The 27537-nt window shown below is 37.7% G+C and overlaps 1 protein-coding gene across 1 annotated transcript in view; it reads right to left on the bottom strand.

Moving 5' to 3' along the window:
- Window positions 1-27537, bottom strand: part of LOC126092046 (protein unc-80 homolog) — a 1190994-nt gene that overhangs the window by 870983 nt on the left and 292474 nt on the right. The window contains exons 5-6 of the mRNA XM_049907452.1: window positions 18699-18719; window positions 16766-16911 (exon numbers count right to left, since the gene is read on the bottom strand). Of these exons, the coding sequence (XP_049763409.1) occupies window positions 16766-16911; window positions 18699-18719 (167 nt within the window). The remainder of the gene's footprint in view (window positions 1-16765; window positions 16912-18698; window positions 18720-27537) is intronic.

Below are 27537 nucleotides of genomic sequence, written 5' to 3'. Positions count from 1 at the left end.
ATGCAATGTGTGAATTTTACACAAGGAGAAACAGCAAACACTCTTTGTCATGAACTGCTTTCTAGTTCCAGTAAATGGCGCTGCCCCATCAGTACATATACCAACGTAATTTGTCCATGACAGACAGCTGTCAACAAAAAAGGAATTCAGAAAAGAGAAAATATCCTCACCAGTAGTCCTCTCTTGGAGAGCTTTGAAAATAGAAATTTCTTCTGTATTTCAGTTTCATAACAGTAGCATACAACAACAGGAAGATGGGAAAGATTTCTGATATCACTGTCATCAAGTTGCAGGGCAAATTTTGGGATATCACGAGGATGTGGCAGTAATTGATATATGATGTCAGTGGCTATTGCACCAGTACAACAAGTCACGGTATCATCTGAGAATGGTCCGCCCCCGGTAGCTGAGTGGTCAGTGCGACGGACTGTCAATCCAAAGGGCCCGGGTTCGATTCCCGGCTGGGTCAGAGATTTTCTCCACTCAGGGACTGGGTGTTGTGTTGTCCTAATCATCACCATTTCATCCCCATCGATGCGCAAGTCGCCGAAGTGGCATCAAATCGAAAGACTTGCACCAGGCGAGCGGTCTACCCAACAGGAGGCCCTCGTCACACGCCATTATTATCTGAGAATGGTATCGACTTCAGACTTTCATCAAACCTTTCTCTATGCATGATTTCACACATTTTGGCAGCTGTTGGAAGAAGTAATTTCTCACCAATAATGTATGGTGATTTGGATTTTGCTATCAAATAGGGTACCTTTAGGGATGCTATCAGGGTTTTCTTAGGAGCTGATACCTGGTTTTTGAGGAATCTGCTTTTTCTTTTTAGTTGTTTCTCAACTGACTTAAAAAATTCGAAGGATTTATTTATATAGTCTTGGTGTTTTATCTGTGTGTGTCTCTTTAGCGTTATAGGCTTCAAGCTACCATTACCTAAAATCTCCAAAATACTGGTGAAGCCTAATGTCAGACAAACAACTTGATAAACACACACTTTGGTTTGCGTTTGGAACTAACGTTGCTGATAGAAACAGAGGAAGAGTCAAAAGAAGTATGTACTTTCATTAAATTTGAATAGTTTTCCTTTCTTATTAGAACTGCATACTTTCGAAAGAGAGAAGACACTCGGTGAATCACATCCATGGACTCTCCTGTTACCACTGCAAATCAGCCACTTATCAATAGGAATGGTAAATCTTGTATGACTTTAAATAAATCTGGTTAGCTATTTTCACTGAACACATGAGAATTCAAATTCTAGCTAATTCATTATCTTTGAACTGAGTCCAGAAGCCTGAATGAACCAAGTGGGCAGTCACAATGCATGTGGTTAACAATCTATTCTTGAAGTCAGCGTTGGAAGGAAATGGCAGTTACATTGTCAAGTGGCTTATTGTTAAGAGTGATTGTTAAATGTTTGGTAAATAGCTAATTCTGCAGGTGATCGGTGACAGGGGCTGTGTGATGGAGCTATTACTCGCTACTTTTCACAGTATTTCTGCTGGTAAGATCTACTGGTCACTTCTTGCAAAAGAAGAGAGCGAATTAATGATGGAGAGCTTCCTAACTTGGTTCACGGAAATGAGAATCTGTAGCTTGCAATATTTTTTCACTGGAAGATTTTTCTTACGTAATACAAAATGTAAGTAATTCAATGAAAGCTGGCAGCCCTCTCAATACTTTCTGTCCCCCTCCACTCCTCCCACTTTGAACATGGCCTGCCTACAGAACCATGATTGTACCCAGGCATGCACACCTTCATAATAATAATAATAATAATAATAATAATAACCAACAATATACAAAATATTAACTTCAGTCATCACACAGAAATTAATGACACATACAACACAGAACAAAATTATAAATGAAGAACAAAAAGGCTGCTGCAAAGGAGCTCGAGGATGTAAAGAGCAACTGATAATAGATACAGAGGTGACATATCAAGCGAAAACTAAACAAAGGTCCCTACACTACGCATACATTGATTACCAAAAAGCCTTTGATAGTGTACCCCACTCATGGTTACTACAGATTTTGGAAATATACAAAGTAGATCCTAAATTGATACAGTTTCTAAACACAGTAATGAAAAACTGGAAAACCACACTTAATATCCAAACAAATTCAGATAACATCACATCACAGCCAATACAGATTAAGCGTGGAATATACCAAGGAGACTCATTAAGTCCTTTCTGGTTCTGTCTTGCTCTGAACCCACTATCCAACATGCTAAATAATACAAATTATGGATACAATATTACTGGAACATACCCACACAAAATCACACATTTGCTATACATAGATGATCTAAAACTACTGGCAGCAACAAATCAACAACTCAACCAATTACTAAAGATAACAGAAGTATTCAGCAATGATATAAATATGGCTTTTGGAACAGACAAATGTAAGAAAAATAGCATAGTCAAGGGCAAACACACTAAACAAGAAGATTACATATTGGATAACCACAGCGACTGCATAGAAGCGATGGAAAAAACAGATGCCTATAAATACCTAGGATACAGACAAAAAATAGAAATAGATAATACAAATATTAAAGAAGAACTAAAAGAAAAATATAGACAAAGACTAACAAAAATACTGAAAACAGAATTGACAGCAAGAAACAAGACAAAAGCTATAAATACTTATGCTATACCAGTATTGACCTACTCATTTGGAGTAGTGAAATGGAGTGACACAGACCTAGAAGCACTCAATACACTTACACGATCACAATGCCACAAATATAGAATACATCACATACATTCAGCAACAGAAAGATTCACATTAAGCAGAAAGGAAGGTGGAAGGGGATTTATAGATATAAAAAACCTACATTATGGACAGGTAGACAATTTAAGAAAATTCTTTCTAGAACAAGCAGAAACTAGCAAAATACACAAAGCAATCACTCATATAAATACATCAGCTACACCATTGCAATTTCATAACCACTTCTACAACCCTTTAGATCACATAACATCAACAGATACAAAGAAAGTAAATTGGAAAAAGAAAACACTACACGGCAAGCACCCGTATCATCTAACACAGCCACACATAGATCAAGACGCATCCAACACATGGCTAAGAAACGGCAATATATACAGTGAGACGGAAGGATTCATGATCGCAATACAGGATCAAACAATAAACACCAGATATTACAGCAAGCATATTATTAAAGATCCCAATACCACAACAGATAAATGCAGACTTTGCAAACAACAAATAGAAACAGTAGATCACATCACAAGCGGATGTACAATACTAGCAAATACAGAATACCCCAGAAGACATGACAATGTAGCAAAAATAATACATCAACAACTTGCCATAAAACAAACTAATAAAACAACACGTTCCCACATACAAGTACACACCACAAAATGTACTGGAGAATGATGAATACAAATTATACTGGAACAGAACCATTATAACAGATAAAACAACACCACATAACAAACCTGACATCATACTCACCAATAAAAAGAAGAAATTAACACAACTAATTGAAATATCCATACCCAACACAACAAATATACAGAAGAAAACAGGAGAAAAAATTGAAAAATACATCCAACTGGCTGAGGAAGTCAAGGACATGTGGCATCAGGATAAAGTCGACATTATCCCAATTATACCATCAACTACAGGAGTCATACCTCACAATATTCACCAGTACATCAATGCAATACAGCTACATCCAAACATATATATACAACTACAAAAATCTGTAATTATTGATACATGTTCAATTACCCGAAAGTTCCTAAACGCAATATAACATATACCATACAGTTACAAGGAAGTCACGCTTGACCGAGGTCCGCGTCACGTTCCATTTTTAACCAGACTTAAGTCTGAGAAAAAAAAGTCAATAATAATAATAATATTATAGCCACAAAAGTCTTTCTTCAGGGCTCCATAAACATGGATATTGCATGGGGAGAGATCAGGACTCTGTGGAGTACGTGTAAAGGCTTTCCAGCAAAACTTCAGCAATGTGCTCAAAACAGCATCTACATCATACTCCGGAAGCCACCTAATGGTGTGTGGTGGAAGGTATTATCGGTACCACTATCTGATCCCTCCAACCCTGTTCCATTTGTGAACAGTGTGCGGGAAGAATGGATTATCAGTAAGTCTCTGTACTGGCTCTAATTTCTCGAACTTTCTCATTGTGGTCAGTACGAGAGATGTATGTGGGGGGAAGTAATATGTTGTCCGACTCCTCCTGAAAACTGCGGTCCCGAAGTTTTAATAGTAAATCTCTCCGTGATGCACAACGCCTCTCTTGTAAAATCTGCCAGTGGAGTTTGTTTGGCATCTCCATAGTGCTCTCTTGCCAGCTAAACAATCCCGTGATGAAATACACCACTCTTTGTTGGATCTTACGGTCGTTATGGATAGTTATGTCTAGATATTTTACGGCAGACACTGTTTCCAGCTGTTTGTCATCAATAGTGTAGCTATACAGTACAGGATTTCTTTTCCTATGTATGCACAATATGTTACCTTATCAAAATGTGGGTCAAGACTTTTTCAACAATTTTACAGGACTTTTTCAGGGAAAATTCTTACACATCCTCCCAGCAAAACTTCTGCAATGTGCTCCAACTTTGGCAACATGTGGAAGCTCTTACACATCCTCCATACAGTTCTGAATTTCTCCCCATCCAATTTCCATATTTTTGGAGCTTTGACAGAAGACATTTATGGCCATTGATTTGCTTCCAAGAAAGAGGTGCACACATGAGTACAAACATGGTTCCACAGGCAACAACAAATATTTTTCCACGAAGGCACTGACCATCTTGTCTCAACGTAGGCTAGATGTATTGACAGTTGTGGCAATTACTTTTGAAATGATAAACAGTTTACTTAAATTTTCTCATCTGTCTCATTTTCATCTGACTGCACCTTATATTTTGACACACTTTTTATACACAAGCAATGTCATCCTCTCGATTATCTTCAAAGATGAACACTAAAGACATGAAATGACTGTGTTTAGATTCCAACTGGTGATCTCAAGTCTGTCACTGCAGTATTTTAAGCAAAACAGCCACAATATGCTGGAATTCTGGTCCATTTACATCTCTTTCAAAATACCTGTGTGACATTAACAGTATCTAACCAATTCTGAATAGGATACAAATTTGCTACTTACTGCGACACAAAATTAAGCAAAGATAAAGACAATAAGTTTATTGTGAATAACTTGACTTGTTCTACGGTAGAGGAACACAAAACAAATTTTCACACAGCAGACGCTCTTTTTTTCCAGAATGGAAGCAAATAAAATTCTATATGCAAATTTCAAAACAAAGTAGGTCAAGAACTGAAATAATGGAGTTTGCACTTGCAAACATGCAGCAAAAATTACAAATAGAATTATACACGATATGTTTGTCAAAACAATGTAGTGACTGCTCCTAATTCTGCAGTAGCACTTTTACAAAGCAGCTGATAAAACTATTTATATTACAGAAACAGAGCAGAAGACATGTAACAGATTTTCTGAATACAATGATGCAGAGGCTTGTGGCCAATCACTTGCTACATACTGAAACACTGCAAATGGAACAATAGTTTATTTATAGTTTTATCAAAATTATTAAAGTTATAAGCTCTTGCTACTCCTACTGATTCTATTGTTACTACTATCTGTCACAATTCCATGCCACTGAGCAACACTCTAATCCTCACAGGAACATGCTTCAACATGTTGCCACCAGAATGTACACTATCCAGTAATATTAATGATATCATCTGTAAAAAGCCTAAATAACAACGTTTTGTAGCACAAACCGCAGAGACACATGCAAGAAGACAGTCAATGAAGTTTTGGAAGGTAACAACAGATATGTGGGGCTATGTCAACTCCAGTGTCATGGCCAGCTGCAGTAGAATTCTTGGTTGAGGACCAATGGTGGATTCATCTAAACAGGCCACCTGGTGCCACTCAGTGGACATCCAGCTGTAGTAGTGGTATGAAAATTCCAACCTTCATTCCCAATAAACAGCAGTCACCATGGGTGCATGAACCAGGTGCCTGCTGCAGAGGCCCTTACGCAGCAACATTTGCTGAAAGGTCATTGAGGAGAAACTGTTGGTAGCCATTTGGTTCGTCTGGTTGGTCAGTTGCTCAAACGTTGCACATCTATTTGCCTGTATACATCACTGCAGCCATCGTTCACCCCTGACATACGGCATTTGGGATCATGCTAGTATGTGAACAGTTTACAAACTTATTGGCTTTGGAAACACTTCCACCTTTGGTGCAAAAGCCAATGATCATACCCTTTTTCTGTGGTAGATAAAGCACTCTGTTACCACAATATGAAGATGACAATACTGTCTTCCACGTCCCCCAGACAGGCTTTATATATCTTCCACCGTGCTGCCACCTGTTGTCTGATTGGTTACTGCATACCGACATCGTACATAGGCAGTCATCAGATTAATGTAGCTGGACTGTGTAATATCTATCAACTCTGACAGCAATGATGCATCACGTTTTAAACTAGACTCTCTTCACACCTTTCTGATCAATGTTAATTAGAAGTAATCAGTGAAACAGAACTAACGACTTTGCAGCATTGTAAAAATCTTACACTCAAATATGATCAAACTGAAGTATGCAAGATATAGTTGCACACAGTATGGAAAGGGATGACTAAAGTAAAGCTGACATCAAATTTGAAGAATCAGTTTGTGAGAAATCTTGGACAATACTGCAGCTTTCTACATATTGCTCCCATAGAGAATATGAAGAAAAGATTAGACTAATTACAGTGCGCATAAAGGTACTTATGCACTAATTCTTCCCACATTATAGGCACATGGCAAAGGAAGAAACCGTTATATGTGATACAATGGTGAGTACTGTCTGCCATGTACTTCACAGTGGTTAGCAGAGTACAGATGCAGATATACCAGGTGTACCGGTATGAAATGAGCGTTTTTTTTGTGAAAATGAAACACTAATTTTGATTTGAAAAGTAAAAGCATTTTATTCAAAGTACTGACCATTGCTTTCTATACATTTTGACCACCTTTCTGGGAATTTGTAGACACCACACCAATAGAAATGTTCGTCTTTTGAAGCATTCCAATCAGACACCCAATTTTCGACTTCTTCATAGCCAATGCGTGTCCCATTGATGAAAACAAATTGTAGTCAGAAGGGGCCAAGTCTGGTGAATACGGCGGGTGGGGCAGCAGCTCCCAGCCAAGTGTTTTGATTGTATCCTGAACCAGTTTTGCATTGTGTGCAGGTGCATTGTCGTGTAAAAAAATTACTTTGCCATGTCTTCTGGCCCATTCTGGTCTTTTTTCGATCAATATATAGTTCAAATTGATCATTTGTTGTCTGTAGTGATTAGTATTCACAGTTTCACCGGGTTTTAGAAGCTCATGATACACCACATCTTTCTGATCCCACCAAACACAGAGCATTGTCTTCTTGCCGAATCGATCTGGTTTTGCAGTCAATGTTGATGGTTGTCCCGGATTAACCCATGATTTTTCCCGTTTAGCATTCTTAAAATAAATCCATTTTTCATCGCCAGTAACAATTGATGCAAAATTGATTTTCTTTCATGTCTTTGAAGCAAAACTTGACAAATGGTTTTTCGGTTCACCATCTGTCTTTCATTCAATTCATGTGGCACCCATTTTCCACACTTTTGGATCTTTCCCATAGCTTTCAAACGGTCAGAAATTTTGTTGTGCAACATTTAGCATTGCTGCCATTTGCTTCTGACTCAAAGTATCATCTTCATCCAATATTGCTTGCAATTCAGCGTCTTCAACCTTTTCTGGTGATCTACCACATTCTTCATTTCTTACATCAAAATCATTATTTCTGAACCGTTGAAACCATGTTTTGCATGTTGCTTCTGATAGAGAATGATCACCATATACCACGACAATCATTCGATGCAACTCTGCAGCACTTTTTTTCAAATGAAAACAAAAAATTAAGGCTTTCCGCAAATCATCACTTTCTGGTACAAAATTCGACATTGTTAACATGATGAAAATATATGATGATGTTTGTTCCGTGATTTGATGTATACTAAATATCTTTGACAAAAAATTAAGGCTCGTTCACAACAAATGTTCCCTATCGACACATTTGTATCTTAACGCTCATTCCGTACCGGTAAACCTTGTAAATGTAGATGTATAAACCAATGGTTGAATTAAACACTACTGTGGTTTACTGGGCATGGCCTTATTGAAGGTGGTACGCCCTTTACTTCCTCTGGCTTTCAAAAATAAGTTAGCCAGCTTGATACAGGAGGTCCTGCAATTTAATGCAGACTAAACTGCAGTGCAATTTGGCATTTCTCAAGTTAACGTATCATTACCAGAGCGGAGGTTGTGGTAAGTGATATACAAAAATCCCAGGACCACTTTTCTGTAGTCTGTCAATTGCTAGCTTAGCCACCAAGCCACACTGTAAAACAGAGTACCTGTTATGTGTGACTGATCATTTAATCAACAGTGTGAATGAGAGAAGATGATCATAACTACTGAGTTAATTAACACATCACTTGCACGACAATTGTATGATGTTATCAGACATGAAATACCAGTGAACTAAAATAAAATTTTAGAATGTGTACCAATGATAGAAACTATTTATAGTTACTTTGATAGTGTTTTAAGGCTGAAAACTAATGCAAGAAAAAAATCTGACTTCCATGAACCCTGGATTGTTGATGAGTGCTGATGGGACAAGCCAATATAACATACTGCGATAAGGGAATCAGCAGAGGACAATGACCTTGGTCACTGCTCAACAAGCATCAGCTTGCTGAGAACTTAAAATTATGTTCTCAGCAAAGTATATACTGTATCATCATATGAAAGATCCGTATTTTAAAATCTCTGGACTGATTTCTAAAAGGAGGAGCCTTCTGCAGATAAAGGCAACGCCTCTGTTTCGCTGCCAAAGGAAATGAACATTTAAAGATGACAATCATGAGGAATCAACTTATTTAAAGGTTAATAAGGATCCCATTTCCCCTGATCAAAGTAAAACCGATTTGTATCTTAACTGTTTCTTCTTAACACAGGAAGTTACCAGCAGCCTGAAGGTCCCTCGCAGATTATACAACCTTTCTAAAGCTTTTAAAGTTATACAAAATTACAAAGACCGAACAAGGCAATGACTTACAAGGTTCATGGAATACAGGACTCAGAAATAGATATCAGTTATATGAGTGGAACAATGAGACAAAACCAAAGAAGGTAAAGGACTACTTCATAAGAAAATGACAAAAACAGAAACAATTTTTAGAGAAAATCACAGTAGTTTAGCCTTTTAGATCCTTCATCTGGAATACAGTTGCACCTTTTGAACAAAGTTTTAGTCACTTATGTTATGATCTTTTGTTGGCAAGAGTACACATCAGTGAAACATTTAAATTTAACCCTTTCAGACCTAGCGTCCAATATATTGGACACTGACTTTTATACACATTTTATACTAGTAAACGATTCCATTCACCATTGAAACCCAGTTGCCTGTTTACTGGATGTCTCTTGTGTTAAGTTCCATGCATCTTGCTGCCCTCTGTTGCTGGAACTGTGTACTACATCGAAAAACAATCAAGATGGCGGACCCATTGCGAAATGCTCCAGGTAAGTCATATTTACATGTTAAATACTGCAATATACACATTTTCTGGTGCTCAAAAAATATATTGGGTAAGAGCCATCTGTAGAGATTGCGCTTAATGTAAGAGATGTGCAATTATGAACATAATTGAGCTATTATGACACTAAATTATGTCATCCAAAATTCTGGACATCAGGATTCGGCGGTAATATTTTTTTCCTAATAAGCTGCAGTGAAGGCATTGATATAATGGTTGTTTTCAACCTACTACTTTCTTATAACGTTCTTTCAATTAATGTTGCATTTCTCTTTGGATTCATATATTAGCTAATCAATTATTTTGTCTCTGGTATCCAGCTTTGTATTTTATGACGTTTTCATCTATAACATACATGGTAGTTTGCTAAAACTCGGTTTTTGTTTGTAGATCACAGGCAGGCATACAACACAACAAATCCAGACCACATTAAAGAGATCCTGGACCTCTTAGCAGCAGGAGATGTTTCTGATAAAAATATTTCAGATGACGAAGATCATCTTGAAAATATTCCAGGCACTGTTTCCACAACTCCAACAATAGGCAGTGAGAAAATGACAGCGAAAGATGATTTGTTGGTGACAATAATTGAATTCATAGAAGATGCAGTGGAGGTAGAGTCATTTCATAATGATCTAGAAGGTGACGAAGAGCCACGTGAGCTATCTGTACCTGCAGGAACTGTATGTAATAGTGAACCAGAATATGACTATCTCACTAGGAAAGAAGAAATATAGATGTCAGCCTTGGTCACCTCCTCCTATTCATTTTGAGAATCAGTGTTATATTGATCAAGAAATTGAGGAAGAACCTGTCTGTTACTTTATGAAATATGTAACTGAACAAGAATGGGAAATGTTTTCAAGGAACACAAATATATATGCATTACAGTCTTGTTATACAAATTGCAAACCAACTAACCCAGATGAAATAAAAGCACTCATTGGCCTGCATATAGCAATAGGAAACTTGAAATTTCCTCAAGTGAGACTTTACTGGGACAGGTTTGTTGGAATAGGTTTATTCTTAGATTCTATGACTAGAGATAGGTTTTTCCAGTTGCGAAATGCTCTGCATATTGTCAACAACTTGGAACGCCCTGCCAACTCAAGTGACAAATCGTATAAAGTTCGACCTTTGTACAATGCCATCAGAAGAAGATGTTTAGAACTCTCCCTTGAAGAATCTTTATGTATTGATGAACAGATGGTTCCATTCAAAGGTCAGCTTTCAATCAAGCAGTATGTGAAAGGCAAGCGGTGTCCTTGGGGAATTAAAATATTTGTTTTGGCTGGAAGATCTGGTGTTGCTTATGACTTCCTAATATATCAGGGTTTTGCGACTGAGCTTGATGAACAGAACAAGAAACTATTCGGTTTTGGCGCATCTGTTGTTCTCCATTTGTGTGACAGAATAAAAAGTGAAGGACACAAGCTATATTTTGACAATTACTTCTCTTCTTATCATCTTCTTCAAGTACTAAAACATAGAAAAATTTTTGCTGCTGGAACAGTTCGGGTAAACAGGTTTTTTTCTCCTATGTTGATAAATGACAAAGATATCAGAAAGAAGGAGACAGGATTTTCTGACCAGGTTGTCAGTAGAGACAATAATGTAGTCCTGACAAAGTGGCTTGATAACAGAACTGTGGTATTGGGTTCTAATTTTGTTGTAATAGGTAAAGAAGACACTGTTGAATGACGGAACAAAACCTCAAGATCATACGTAAAAATCAGGTGCCCTGAAGTTGTTAAATGTACAACGAATCAATGGGTGGAGTGGACTTGTTTGATCAGCTGATTGGACTGTACAGAATCTTTATTAGATCCAGAATATGGACTCTAAGAATGCTGATGCATGCTGTTGATTTTGCTTTGGTCAACAGCTGGTTAGAATATCGAAAACACTGTCCAGTGAAAAAAATTCAAGACAACAAAGTACTCGACTTACTGCATTTTCGAATGAGTGTAGCAGAAAGCCTTGTGAGAGCAGGGACAAACACAAAGAAAAGAAGAGGTAGGCCAAGCAGTGACGAAGCTGGAAAAAGAGACTCAACAGAAAAGATCCAGAGCAGAGAGATGACCTCAATAAAATGTACAATATGATGGGAATATAATAGAGGGAAACATTCCACGTGGGAAAAATATATCTAAAAACAAGGATGATGAGACTTACCAAACAAAAGCACTGGCAGGTTGATAGACACACAAACAAACACAAACATACACACAAAATTCAAGCTTTCGCAACAGACGGTTGCTTCGTCAGGAAAATGGGAAGGAGAGGGAAAGACGAAAGGATGTGGGATTTAACGGAGAGGGTAAGGAGTCATTCCAATCCCGGGAGCGGAAAGACTTACCTTGGGGGAAAAAAGGACAGGTATACACTCGCACACACACACACATATCCATCCGCATATACACAGACACAAGCAGACATGAAATGTCTGCTTGTGTCTGTGTATATGCGGATGGATATGTGTGTGTGTGTGTGTGTGTGTGTGTGTGTGTGTGTGTGTGTGTGTGTGTGTGAGTGTATACCTGTCCTTTTTTCCCCCAAGGTAAGTCTTTCCGCTCCCGGGATTGTAATGACTCCTTACCCTCTCTGTTAAATCACACATCCTTTCGTCTTTCCCTCTCCTTCACTCTTTCCTGACGAAGCAACCGTCTGTTGCGAAAGCTTGAATTTTGTGTGTATGTTTGTGTTTGTTTGTGCGTCTATCGATCTGCCAGCGCTTTTGTTTGGTAAGTCTCATCATCCTTGTTTTTAGATGTACAATATGATGGTATTAACCATCTCCCAGTGGTAGATCAATGCAAAGATGGAGGTAGATGCAAAAACACAGCATGTCAAGGGAAATCAAAAATAATCTATTCAAAATGTGATGTTCACCTTTGTCTAAAAAAGATGCAAATTGCTTTGTGGCCTTTCATACAAAATGAATATAAAGAAAACTGTCTTCTGTAAGTGTTCAACTTATTAACTGTTCTGTAAATCATAATAAAATTATTAATATAACGTATAGATTCCTGTATTTTGTAAAAAAAATTCCACTCTTGAAAAATTTTTGCACAATAAATATTGCTGTATAAATTGTAACTACTGACTTCTTATTTCACATTACCAACACCTCCGAGACCCAATGTCCAATTTATTGGACAATATTTCATTTTTTAAACCAAGTATGACATATTGAAATTTTGCTCGAATATACAATAAATAGGTCCATATGGACATGATAAAGTGCAAAAAAAATTTTTTTTCTATTTTTAAAATAATTCAGGACTGAAGCGGTCAACAGATCAAATTCATTAGTCAGCTCTGATGTGCTTTGTTTATTTCCTACCATTGTTCATCTTTGTCTCTGATTGACTGCAAGTTTGAGTAAAATGCCTAAAAATTATTGAAGTTTGGGTTATTTCAGATTGTTTTTGATTTAACAAATGATGTACTGCACAGACTGGTAGTGTTGATTTGGACAGTCCTTTTCCACCCCTACTTTAATTTATTCATGCATGATTTTGAAGAGATACTGCTAAATTTTGCAGTATTAAAATTGAAAGTTCTCTAGAGGTCCTCTGATGACATTCATAATATGGCCATAAAGTAAGGCTAAAATGATGTAGTTTTTGTGTCATCCCAATTCCACACATAGAAATATTAATATTACCGAGATGAATGAATGTCCATGAAAGCTTGGAAATGCTGAGAACAGTGAAGCTACTGATGCTGCAACTGTTGTGTTACCCATTGTTTCTTGCAACATAGACACAGAGCAACACAAGAAGAAGGCTCAGTTGTGGGTAAAGCAGGTGGTAGACTTCACTTTACTGGTAAAATAAGCGAGATGTGCAAGCAGTCTACGGAGTCTGCTTACAAATCACTTATGCAACACATTCTTGAATATTGCTCAAGTGTGTGGGACCCATACCAAACAGGACTAACAGGGGATATTGAATGTATACAGAGAAAGGCGCAGGTTTGTTTGATGAATGGTAGAGTGTTAAAGTGATGCTGCATAAAAAGTCTACTAATAAAGTTTCAAGAACTGTCTTTAAACAATGACTCTCGGAATGTACTACAATAACCTACTTATCACTCACATAGGAATTGAGGACAAGATTAGATGAATTACAGCACATACAGAGGCAGTCAAACATTCATTCTTCTCATGTTCCACATCTGAATGGACAGGAAGAAAATCTAATGACTTGTACAATGGGACATACTCTCTGCCATACACTTCACAATGGTTTGCAGAGTACAGATGTAGATGCAGCTGAAGGTTTGCCATGACTACACTTTATCAGTGACTGGTACTCAATAAGAATCACCAGAAGATATCTCCATGCAAGGAATTTTTAAGAGATCTATAAGAATCATCAAGATAGACCTTATATATGCAAACAATCCACACATATTTTTGCTCAAATTTATGGATGAAAAATTGGGGTGCACAGATTAATTGAGACAACTCTGGTACTTTTCCGCCTCCAATAATAGATCTTGTTATGCTACAATGTTGTTGTGGCCTGAAGCTGTGACATGTTGCTAGCAGTTAGAAGTGAAGTATTAACCACATGTTAACTTGTTAATTAACAATTTCTCATTATTACTCACACACAGCTAAAGAAAAACTTACAACTATTGAAGAAGCAGAGAACATTACAAACAGTGCAGCAGGAAGAAACCATGACGTGAACATGTGTTGTATTCACAACCAGCGAAAAAACAAAATGGTGGTGGTGGTTAGTGTTTAACATCCCGTCGACAACGAGGTCATTAGAGACGGAGCGCAGGCTCGAGTTAGGGAAGGATTGGGAAGGAAATCGGCTGTGCCCTTTCAAAGGAACCATCCCGGCATTTGCCTGAAACGATGTAGGAAAATCACGGAAAACCTAAATCAGGATGGCTGGAGACGGGATTGAACCGTCGTCCTCCCAAATGTGAGTCCAGTGTGCGAAAAAACAAAATGTGGCTTCAAGAAACTAATGGTAATCGCCAGGCATTTCATGGCCACAAAGTAAAGCATCCAGATCACAAAAAGGGCTTTGCAGTTATGTAGATGAGAAGTGACAATACAGGTGCTCGATGGCTAGTGAAATGTGCCAAATCAGAGCACTGGCTTTAACCAAAGGACTAGGCATCACAGGTTTCAAAGCTAACCGGGGCTGGCTATCAAGATTTTTCAATCAAAATGGATTAGGTTTCTAGAGGAAAATTATCACTGTTCAATGGCTTCCAGAAGATTATGAGGAAAAAGTAGTGAATGCTCATCACTAAGTGATAAATTTGGGCTGTGAATATTCCTATATACAGTAATATTGCAAATTGGTAATGTGGAATAAACACCAGTCTATTTTGAGATGTAGCTCGACAACACTGTTAACAGGAAAGAGGAATCCAGCATCATCATACGAACTGGCAGCAATGAGAAGCAAAGGTGTAGAGTGATGTGTGTAACTGGTGAAGGGCAAAAGCTACCACATTATGTGATATTTAAAAGGAAAGCTATTACAAAAATATCAGTGAAAGGCATATTGGTGAGTGAATCCAAAAGGGTGGATGGAAAATGATCTTGTGGTTCACTGGGTGACACATGTTTGGCAACAATGCCCTGGCACATTATTGAATTTATGTAACATGTTGGTCCTGGACAGCTTCCACGGATATACAACTGAGGAGGTGCAAGACAAATCACATAAAGGGAAAACTGACTTGATCATTATCCCTGGAGGCCTAACATCTGACCTGCAACCACAAGAAGTGTGTATAAATCAGCTGTTCAAAGTTGTACTTAAACAGCAGTATTCACAATGGACGGCCAATGAAAACCACAAAGTTCACGCCAAGTGCAAAAATCAAGCTGCCAGATTTCTCCCAGATTTGTGAGTGGGTGAAATGTGCACAGGATTCCATTCCACTAACATTGGAGGAAAAAATCCTTCTAAAAATGCGGTATCACAAGTTCATTGGATGAACCGAAGATGACCTCAATGGGAAGATGGTGATGACAATGATTCTTCCACTAGTGGTGATGATGAAAATGACAACTAACATAATCTTCACATTGGAATAATTTCTTCGTCAATAAAACACAAATTACAGCCAATCCCCCCACCCCCTAAAATTATGGTGTGAAGATTATTTGATGGCACAGATTATTTGCATATATATGGCATGATATAACTGAGATTTGAAGGGAAGAATAACATGAACACAGCTACATATTAATGAACACATGGCTACAAAATAAGTCTGTCTCTCTAGCTGAGTGATCAGCATGTCTGACTGCCACACAAAAGAGCAGGGTTCAATTCCTGGTGCTGGTGGGTGGACTGGGAGACGGAGTACTCAGCCTTTTGAGGCCAACTGATAAGCTACTTGAATGAGAAATAGTGGCTCCAAGTCTGTAAAACTGAGAACAGGCAGAAGAGCAGTAAGCTGGTCCCTTGGTCCTCCATACTACATATAAATGATGGCATGTGGCAGATGATGGCACAGCAACCAGTCGGCATCATGTGGTCATCTGGGTTTCATCACAGGGTTACTTACAACAGCATAATAATGTTTCATTAGCTCCAGTACCTTTTCTTTTGACATTTATTGCCATATAATTAATTGTTATTAATTTGGTAGCATGCAAAACAAATAACCAAACACAAAGTGATAAAAAGTACATAATATTTTTAATATTTGGAAATAATTAAAATAGTGACTGCATATGTAAAAATCACACCTACTGCACTACATGCAACAGTTAAGTGAGTTTCTTTAGTTTGCCAGCAACAAAAGGAAACTAATCACAAAGGAATATGTGTGAAAGAGATAAGCACTGGAATGAGAAGGAAAGGTTCTTCAAGGTGCCAGGTCAAGGGAGACAATGAAAGCATTTGATAGAGACACCGTCTGTATAAAATGATGTACTGTTGCACATTATTGCCAAGACTGCTGCAGTTTCAACAACTGTATTTTCATACAATTCAATCCAACATCTGATTTTCTTTGCCAGGTACTATAAACCACCTAGTTTCACAGAGCAGTTAAAATTATATTTAAACAAACAGTCTTACCTGTTGTGGAGCAATGATGCAGCACAGTGCATGACATGAGGAAATGCACCCTGTATCAGTCGCCATCTTGGTATTGTTCTTATTGCTTCTGTCAGGCTCGGAGAAAGGCCTATTTGTATGTTTTGTACCAACACCTTCTCAAAAGACTGTAAAATTGTGATAAAGATAAGTTTAAGACCACAGGTAAAGCAAGTTAAATAAAAATAGATTTTTTTATTTTTTTAAAGTAGTATTTTTTATGATAAATGAATTTTGTTCATTTACACCATTGTTAACCACAAAAACAGTATAGCAGATTAATGTCAGTTGACTACGGTATAAAAACATTCTACAAAATCAGGGTGTGGCAATTTTTTCCACAATTCATCAGTTAATGAAGGGAAAATGTTTCTTATAATTGCGTAATAAGTGATAATTTGGAGGCCTTTAGAGACAACTTACTTATTTTTCCATCAATGTCCATGTGAACAAAAAATTAACCCTTTCCATATTCTCCTTCTTCACACAGACCCAACCCCTTCTCCCACCATGGTGAAGAGAATTCAGAAACAACTATGTTACATCATAGCCTTGGTTAGATCATGCAGCTGAGTAAGAAGCTGTGATACAGATGTGTTGATTCTATTCCATATGGGACTGCAAATTTTTCTGGTAGCTTTGTTCTAATGATATATCTTTCTGCTTGACAGAGACTGCACAAAGTTAACATGAAATAACGATGAAAAAGATGATTAACAACAAATAACCCACAATCTGATACCAAGGCTAATAGAAAAACCAACAGACTTCAGAACTGGTTTTCACAACCAAGAATTTATTCTTCTCACATGTATAAAGTTTTTTTGGGAAAAAACTTACTAGTACATAACTGAGGATCTTTTCAAGGAAAGACAACAGGAAAAGATAACAAAGTAATCAACCATGACTGATATAAAAGTATGAACCTTGATTTCACTGTATCTCCTGGTTAGATTCTTACCATTCTAGATAAATTGGAAATAGTTCCAAATTACTGTTAAAAGCTATCTACAACATAGGGCTGGTTATCCTCCTCTGCCCAGTCTTCTTAGTACAGACTGTGAGTTTAAAACAAAGTAAAATCCATTATTGAATATCTTTGGCTTCCCTCTGACAACTATGCCTCCATCCTTGATACCTTCCCTGTTTACCTTTCCCTGTTGCTTCATAACCTGGGTTGTGAGTGACTGAATCCACTTTCCCTTTTCCCTTTTCTCCCATCTCTCCTCCCTGATGAAGGAACAAAGTTCCGAAAGCTAGGAATGTAAATTTTCTGTTCTGTTTTGTCTAACTATCGGCTGTACTGAGCTGAGGTAAGTAGTGGGCAGCCCCTCTATCTCTTTGTTAGTAATCCATTATTGTGTAATATACCTTATAAAAACAGGAAAATGTTTTTCATGTTCCACAATTTTCAATGTTCCACAGTACACCATTACTGAAACATAAGTCTTAAATGTATGAAAGATAATAAGTAAATTTTCAGTACAGTCAGGAAAAGGACACACTTGAGAGCACAATACCCTACCAAATGTAACTTTATGCATCCTACAACACAAATCAATAATGGAATATACTTCATGAGATGCAAAGGAAAACAAACAATGACGTAACTATAAATTTAGGTGATTAATCAGGTAACAGCAATATTTATTAAGGTTCACTCTCATTTTCCCACACATATTGCTTAAATGACAATTACTCTGAATATCATAAATAGTTTAAAGTTCCATTGAATATAATTGAACTCATCCTTGTACAGTCATTACTCTAAAGAAGTTGTCAAGGTTTAGCTCTCTTTACTATGGGTTCCATAGCTTTTCTGGGCAGCAACAGTTGCCTGTTTTCTGATAAAATGAAGTTCTCATGAATGTATGAGAAAATTATGTCATGTTATTTTCTTGCTTAAGTAACTTACCTTGCATGCTTCTTTCAGCTCCTGCAACAACACATCACTTGATTACTCTTTAATCAAATTAATAATCTGCATTACAGTTTAACAATTCTAGCAAAGTAGTGAAATTCCTTGCTTACACAAGTCTACTAGTATCAAACACATGCTTTAATTTGTTTAAGAAATTTCTGGGAGTGTACATTTGGAGCACATCATTGTATGAATGTGTATCATGGACTGTTGGGGAAAATGGAAAAGAAGAGAACTGAAGCATTTAAGATGTGGTATTGCAGAAGTATGCCTGAAATCAAGTGACCCAATAAGATAAGAAATGAATGAGTTCTTTGGAGAACTGTCAAAGAAACACATGGAAAACACTGATTAGAAGAACGGACAGGATGATAGGACAAATGTTAAGACATCATGGAATTATATCCATGGTACTAGAGGGAACCACCCAGGCCCAAGACTGTACAAGAAGATAGAGTGAGGAATATATCCTGCAAATAGTTGAGGACATTGGTTGTATGTGGAGGCACCACTTCAAACCAATCAAATGAGTGCCCCAGCTTTTCTGGGATCTGTGAAAGATAATCTGCTTTTTATGAAAGGCAGGAATCTATGGATGGAATTTCCTGCCAGTTTATATAAGGCAAACTATATGCACTGTACTACTCTGTATTGAAAAACAACACAGCTGCCTTCCAGTTGCCATTTCACAGATTACAAAAAAGTTAAGATATTGGTCACAGCCCCATCCTATTAAGATTCTGTGGTCAAAGTAGTTGTGGAAGTATGATTGGCAGGGAACCTGCTCAACCGAGATGAGTGCTCCCATCTCAACAAATCAAGGGAAACTTTTATTTGTAATTTTTGAGAACATTTCTCACGGAGAACAGCACTTTTTTTCTTAGTACTTTAAAATGAAGATAAATAGTCTCAGCTGCAAGAAACCTTTATTTCTGTGGTTACCTGTTTCGGTCAGTTACTGACCATCTTCAGATCCAATACCATGCTGGTAGGCGGTGGTGGAGAACAAAGCACGTGTTACGAACTCCACGACCGTCAACTGCTCAGCACTGACTGCTTACCTTCATTCCAGACTTTTATTTCTCGTCTTCCCATAGGAATTTTTGTTCTGAATATTTGATGCCTAGCATTCTGACACCTACCTGCAATTCAATGATTAACAACGTAACTGCTAGGCATCATCATGAATTTGCAGCAACTCTATATTTGTTTAAAATGTAGACTTCTAATATTTCTGTCTTTAATATATAAATTTTATTTGTTATTGGCATTGTTTCTCCTCAGGGGACGCCACCTTAATGTAGCACTGTCCATGCGAGCAAGGAAGTTTGGGTGCTCTGGATCTGGAGGGCTATGCCAGCAGTAGCTTAGCTATCAGAAGGGTCACCAAAGCCGGACAGGCCAGAGGAGATGAGCCAGACAAAACATGTCCCACAACAGCCTATCACTCTCCCTTTCCTATCCCAAACCTGTCCTCACTATGTCCTTTTCCTGTCATTTCCTGTTATTTGTATAAGACCTCAACGGCAGTGACAGCAGACAAAGAGTCTCCCGGATGGTGAAGCTGGTGGAAGATGCACGTTTTCTTTTTGGGTACAAAGAGTACAAGTAGCAACTGTGGTGGATGATTTTAGGCTGTGCAACCTACTGCCTATGTGGAAAGTAATGCGAAACTATCACATTACATTTCCTAGCACTACATGGTATGTCTCTCTATGTGAAAGATTCCGGAGTTAAAACTTCCTATCAATCAGATCTCCAGGAGGGGGACACATTGAGAATAGACATATCTGAAAGGAAGAAAGGGAAAATGAAGGAAGGAAAGATAAGGATAGGAACATGGAAAGTGAGGACACCACTGCAAGCAGGAAAGCCAGAGAATGAAAAACAGGAGATGAAAAGGAACAAATCAGATGCCCTTGGTTTGAAATGAGATGGGGAGAGAATGGGGAGATAGAAAGTGAAGATTATAAGCTCTTTTACTCACGGCAAATCAAGAGTGGTGAAAATGGAGTGGGAATATTGATAGGGCAAAAGATGAAAAATAAGGTAATGAAAGTACAATATATTGATGGAAGACTGATTATGATAGGACTGAAGGGTAGTTCAAAAGATTTGGTGTTAATACAGGTATATATGCCAACCAGCCATCATAGAGGTGGGGAAGTGGAAGAATATTATGAGAAAATACAAGAACTCATCGAGAAAGAAAATAGAAATGCCTGCAATATCACCATGGGGGACTGGAATGCAGTGGTGGATGAGGGAAGAGATGAAGAAACTGTAGGAAAATTTGGATTAGGAATAAGAAATGAGAGAGGTGAATGACTAATTAGTTTCTGTAAAGAAAATTCATTAGCAGTGGGTAACACATTATTTGAACACCACAAAAGGAGACGTTACACATGGGTATTAAATTTGAATAGGGAAAATAGCAGTTGGACTACATTCTGATACAAAAAAGGTTTAGGAACTGTTTGAAGAATGCCAAAGCTTACCCAGAAGTGGATATAAGTTCAGACCACAACCTCGTAGTGGGAGATATACTAGTGAAGTTGACAAAAAGTCTGGAGAGGTAAAGCAAAAGAAAGACAAAATGTAGAAATGCACAAAAAGGTAGGGAAAGCATTAGATTTGGGAAACAGATTTATGGAAAAATGGGAAAGAGGTAGTGTTGATGGAAGTGTTAAGGACAAATGCATAAAAATGAGGGAAGGACCTATGGACTCTGCCAAAGAAGTACTAGGAGTATCCCAAAGTAGCAGGAAATAATGGATAACAGAAAACATGTTGAAAAAGATGGAAGAGTGGAGAAAGTGAAAAAATTTAGAAACTGAAGAAGGCAAAAAGCGGTACAGGAACCTGAACAGTGAATTATGAAGAGAAGCTGAAGAAGCCAGCGAAAAATGGATGTAACAGAAATGCAACAAACTAGAGAAAATGCAGAAAGAGGGAAAGTATGAAATGATATATGGACTGGCTAGTGAGATAGTTTTTGAATGTAAAAGAAAGAAGAATAACATGGAAATAGAAAGAGCTGATGGTACTCTAGCAGAAAAACCACAGGAGGTTTTAAACAGATGGCAAGAATATATTGAATGTCTGTATAAGGGGGATGAAACAAAAAGGGAAATTAAGGTTGAAGGGGAGCAACATGTGCCAGAAGATGGAAAGGGATTCACCATCTTGGAAGCAGAAGCAGAAAAGGTGCTGAAGGAAATGAAGAATAGGAAGGCATGTGGAATTGATGATTTGCCAGCACAATTGTTGAAGAGCCATGGAAACAAGGCAAGAAAAGAAATAGTATACCTCTGTAATGAGACTTGTGACAAAGGGGAACGGATTGAGGACTTCCTTGCAACAGTTATGATACCAATAGAGAAAAAGAGAAACACTAAAAAACATGAACAGCATAGGACCATCAGTCTAATTTCTCATGCAGCTAAAGTGATGAATAGAGGACTATATGGCAAGCTGGATAGAGGGATTGCAGAGGAGCAGTTCAGATTCAGAAGAGGAAAAGGAAAAAGAAATATTATGGGCCTGTTAAGAACTATAGCAGGAAGATAAATGAGAAAAGGTAGATAAATCTGTGCTGTTTTTATAGATTTAGAATAGGCTTTTGACAGAGTTCAGTGGAACAAGCTGATTGATATTTTGAAGAGGAAAGGAGTAGACTGGAAAGAGAGACGACTGATATAGAATCTATATTTACACCAGAAAGTAAGGATAAAGATTGGAAATGAAATGTCAGAAGGAAGCAGCATTGGACGAGGTGTTAGACAAGGTTGTTGCTTTTCACACCGTTATTTAACACATACCTTAAAGAGATTATTGCGAAAGACTTAGATGGGAAAAGAAGAATATGTATTGGTGGAAAGAGAATACAATATATAATATTTGTTGATGACAAGGTATTAGTGGCAGAAAGTGAGCACGCAGTGAATAACTTGCTGAAATATCTGAATGAAGCTTGTGTGGAATATGGGATGCAAATAAACACAGCAAAACTAAGAGTATGGTCATCAGTACAAGACGCAGACTATCTAATATTAAAATAGGAAAAGCTATCTTTAACCAAGTAAGTGCATTTAAATATCTTGGAAGCACAATAACTGAAGACTTGAGATGTCACCAAGAGGTGAAAACTTGAATTGCCATAGCAAAAGAGGCATTCAACAGAAAGAGGAGACTGTTATGTGGCAAATTTGATAAAGGTCTAAGGAACAGGCTTGGCAAATGTTTTGTCTGGAGTGTGGCACTATATGGGCCAGAAAAATGGACACTGAGAATAGAGGACGAAAAAAGGTTAGAAGCATTTGAGATGTGGATGTGGAGAATGGAGAGGATAAGCTGGATGGAAAGAGTGAGTAATGAAAGAGTATTGGAAAGGGTCGGTGAGAGAAGATGTCTGCTGAAGGTTATAAGAGAAAGGAAAGAGAACTGGTTGGGACATTCATTGAGAAGGCAGTGCTTGCCAGCACATGCTTTGGAAGGACTGGTTTGTGGGAGAAGACTGAGAGGAAGAAGGAGATACAAGATGATAGGTGACATAGACATAAAAGGAACAGGAAATTATGCTGATCTGAAGAGGATGGCAGAAGGCCAGACAGGATGGAAAACTACCATGTGAAAACCTGCCTTTTGGCAGAACACTGATGATGATGATGATGATGATGATGACGATGAAGACTGGCACTGTTGGGCCAACTATATTTCCAGATACCTGTGATGTATGCGCATATTACTCAAAAATATAACTGTGAATCATATGGTTTTGGCCATCAAGTTACGATTCTCAGAAATCAGACATTACCTTGCCTTGATGATGGTTGTAAGATTCACAGCAGATGCCGATATTCCAAATGCAAGCCCAAAAAATGATTCTATATTGAATCTCGCAGGAAAATTGCAAAAATCACTGTTTATTTTGGCTGTCAATGAACGTTTTCAAACTATTTCACTTCACTTTGAAGAAAACTATGTTTGCCTTTTATCACTGTACCAAAATATTTTTTAAAGTCTTCTGTAAAGAAGTATACTGCTCTATTCTAGATTTTTTCTGCTTTAGGCTACCCTGTTACACAAATGATAAACTCCAAATCGCAATAAAGATTCGCCCATTTTATATAAACATTAGTTGCATAATGATCATTCGCCCATAATTCAAACAAGATACAAAGCTATACCAATGTGTCCAGGGCATGCAGTGTTCTCTTTAATTTTTTGTAAACATAATGTATGTGTTTCTGTTTCTGTCAAACACAGTCTACTTCTGTACAGCAGTAAGCAAACTAACTTCTACAAATTAAAACTGTCAGCCAACAGTATTTTAGTTCTGCACAAAATCAGCACTTCACATCAAAGATTAGACAGCCTAGTAAAGATGGTTAATGTGTGTGCCAAAATCATACTATTTTTGAAATTTCAATAACTATAAATTAATAGTTTCTGATGGGTTTATGTTAACTGACATTTCAATTTACACAAATATGTAGGCTCCTATGGCTAGTATCAATATCATTTAAATTTTTCTGAGTAAACTGTTACATCGTCTTATAAAACATTTAAAATGCTAAAATACTAATAGAACCTGCATTTTGGCCTTGTTGCAGCAGGAGGGCATAGGCTAATTTTGAAGGGGATTGGGTACTTCTATTTATAACCATACCAAAACTGGAGATCAAATTTATTAGACATTATTGGATCTAAAATCTAGTTGAATTACCAGAAAGGGATGGGATACAAGGCAGATTATTCTGGACTTACACAGTTTCCTGGAAATTGTTGGTGCACTATGAACTGGTGATAAGCTTTGGGGGGGGGGGGGGGGTGGTCACATTTTTCTGCTATTAGTTGAGGAGTAATGACACCAGTTCTGCATGTACTGTTTGTTTAGACAGTCACAGCAGTGACTGGGGAAGCTGTTGTGTGTCATCACACTCAGCCTATCATACCAATATCACTAGCAATTGCTTTTGGCTGTGGTACGTGAATGACAACTTTGTCATTTGGCCACCTGGAGAAGCTGAGCTTCATAAGTTTCATTAGCATATTAAAAGATCACATACAAAAATTCAGGTAATGCTCGAACAAGAAAGTAGCTATGGTACTTCAGCCCAATGGATCTGAGTAACTGCTAAAAGAAATGGACAGAGACACCCGATAGTTGGCAGCAGTGCCTGTAAAGCACTGCAATGACAAGATACCACCACTCACATATATGCTCTGAGTAATAGCTCTCAATGTGGCTGAGATAAATATGGCTACATTACCAGCAATCTATCAGTTTGATATTCGCTTCTGTCACACATAGCTACAGTCACACCAGAGTGTCTATACTACATTATCACATCATCTTGGTTTCTCGCCTGGTCATTCTTAGGATTCTGTTTGCTTGTCATTCACTTATCTTGTCTACGACACTTGCCATTTGTTCTTCCCATCAACATCCATGTCTGCTCAGGTTCCGCCTCAAGTCGGTTTTCCCCCCTCCCTCTAAGATGCTGCTGCCTCGCAGCCACAGCACTGATGATGATAACAAAAGGAAGTTATCCAACATAATAGCATCTGTACTGACTAGCCTTCTGGAACAGAAGCAGCAGCAGCAAAAACAGCAGCAGCAGACAAAGTTGTTACACAAGTTCTTCCAATTACTAGTAGACAAACTTATAGTAAGGCCAATCAGTTCAGGCCTCAGTATGGGTTTGAGTTTGAGGCACCACTTATGGCCACCTTATGGAAAATTCAAGACAGATTATATGTTTACTATAGGAAAGAAGTTTACAGACTACTTCAAGAAATTGTATCTGTTGTTTCAAAGTCTGTACATTACAACTCTGTAGGAACAAAATAAAAAAAGATACTGAATATGAAATGGTGTATTTCCCCAGTTTTGGTCACATTAACTCTAGCTATGACCAGCCATTTCCCCACACTCGCTACTGAATATTATTATAAGACTGGGGCTCAAATAATTACAGCATCAAACGGCTAGAAAGTAATTTGTTCTTACTGAAGCACATAAGAAAACAAACAAAGTAGAAAAAAGTTATAGCAATTGAGTTGGGAAATTATGATTAGTTCCATCTTAGGAAAAGAGAGAGAGAGAGAGAGAGAGAGAGAGAGAGAGAGAGATTTCATCCACATTCAAAACTCTATTACAGTCATTTGACTTATCATTCTGAGTTTCACTTACTTCCTGGAACCAATTTCTTATCCCCTGCAATAGAACCTTTAGTGCCACAATCAGCATATTTTTGTGACAAAACTTTGTGCCTCTTAAGAGAACCATGACATCACTTTGTTTCCAGGTTGGTAGTATGCAGTACAGCCTTAGAACTTCACAAATCTGCCTTTTTGCGTAAATAGGTACAGATTTTCTTTAGCAACTGCAAACTTCCTGTTGGAACAGTCCAGAACCAAGTCCATCAACACCCCTGTCCCACCCCCCACGCCACCCCACCTCCCCAAGACAGAATGTTGACCCCATTACATTCTAATGAAGATAAACCACAAATTTTAATTTTTAATGTTCTTGGAGCATTGTAAAACTCACTTCCAGTAGCAACCTTCATTCCCTCAACAACAGCTTCTAGTGCATTTTTAACTTTGGTGGGAGAATACTGAAATTTCTTATTCTTTGGCTGAATCAAAAATCTTGGGTTAAAAAACATTATATTTTCATAATTCATGTTGCATATTGTACTATGTTACAAGGACAGCTAAATTAATATGAGATGCTGAGGCAAGACTATTTATTAGGTTTATCTTGATATAAAAATAGCAGAAGTATTTTAAATAAGCCTACTTAAATAAAATTAGCATACTTAGAGAGCAGACCAAATCTGTATTATAGATGTTTTGTTTAAAGTTTCAAGAGTGGACAATACATGACACATATGCGTCTCTGTTTATGGGCACAAGCATGGTCATAACAGGGAACCAAGATTGAATTTGAATCTGTTAATGGCCACATTTAACTTGTAAGAAATGAAACTATAATCCTCAACATTACCTCCCAAAAGATAAGATCTCTTCTGATGTTTTATTTAACTATATAGAGTATGAAAAATTGATTATGTGCTTCTTAGAAAAAACTAAATGAAACTTAATTTCTTCAGGACAGACCTTTTCACAAATTATGATTCCAAACAAGAACAAAGAAAGAAATGCTTCTATATCTAACTGAACAGCACGTTTCATGTTGTTTATAATAAGCTATTGTAATATCGGCTGGTATTCTAAAGAAGCTTAAAAATTCACTAATTTCGTAAAAGTGGCCATAAGTGGGGTAGTGGCCATAACTGGAGCCTTGACCCTACTTGGCAGTACATACTCACATTCGTCTGCCAACCAAGTCACCTTTTAAAGACACTAAGAAAGACAGTCACGTGTACTTGCATCGCATCCACAAACCCAGGATGCAACACACTGTATGCTGACTCATTGATTAGCGGCATCAACATTGTTGTTCAGCTGGCTCCAGATATGGAGATATTTACAATCGGCTGCATTAAAAATGGATAACCTATCATCAGAGGACATCTTGTGTTTCACACACTCCTAAATCACTCAGGAACCTAATGAACCTCTCATGACAAGATGCAAGTTATGGTGGTCGAGGCATCATAGTGGGCTCCACCCACATGGAGTAAATCAGACATGAGCAGTGTTCTGATTCAAGTAATGTTAGACACATTCACAACATCTGAACCTCCAGTTGCACCCTGTTATTGGGTATAGAGGCCTCTTACCACCAAACTCAAAATGCATTATCTTTCATTCCTTAGATGACTATCCATAGTGCTGTGTGTGCTGCACATGCTGAGAA

This window comes from Schistocerca cancellata, chromosome 7 (assembly GCF_023864275.1).
Source record: "Schistocerca cancellata isolate TAMUIC-IGC-003103 chromosome 7, iqSchCanc2.1, whole genome shotgun sequence".
Taxonomy (NCBI): Eukaryota; Metazoa; Arthropoda; class Insecta; order Orthoptera; family Acrididae; genus Schistocerca; species Schistocerca cancellata.
Note: the sequence above shows the minus strand (reverse complement) of the source record. Positions and strands in the feature narration are given on the sequence as shown.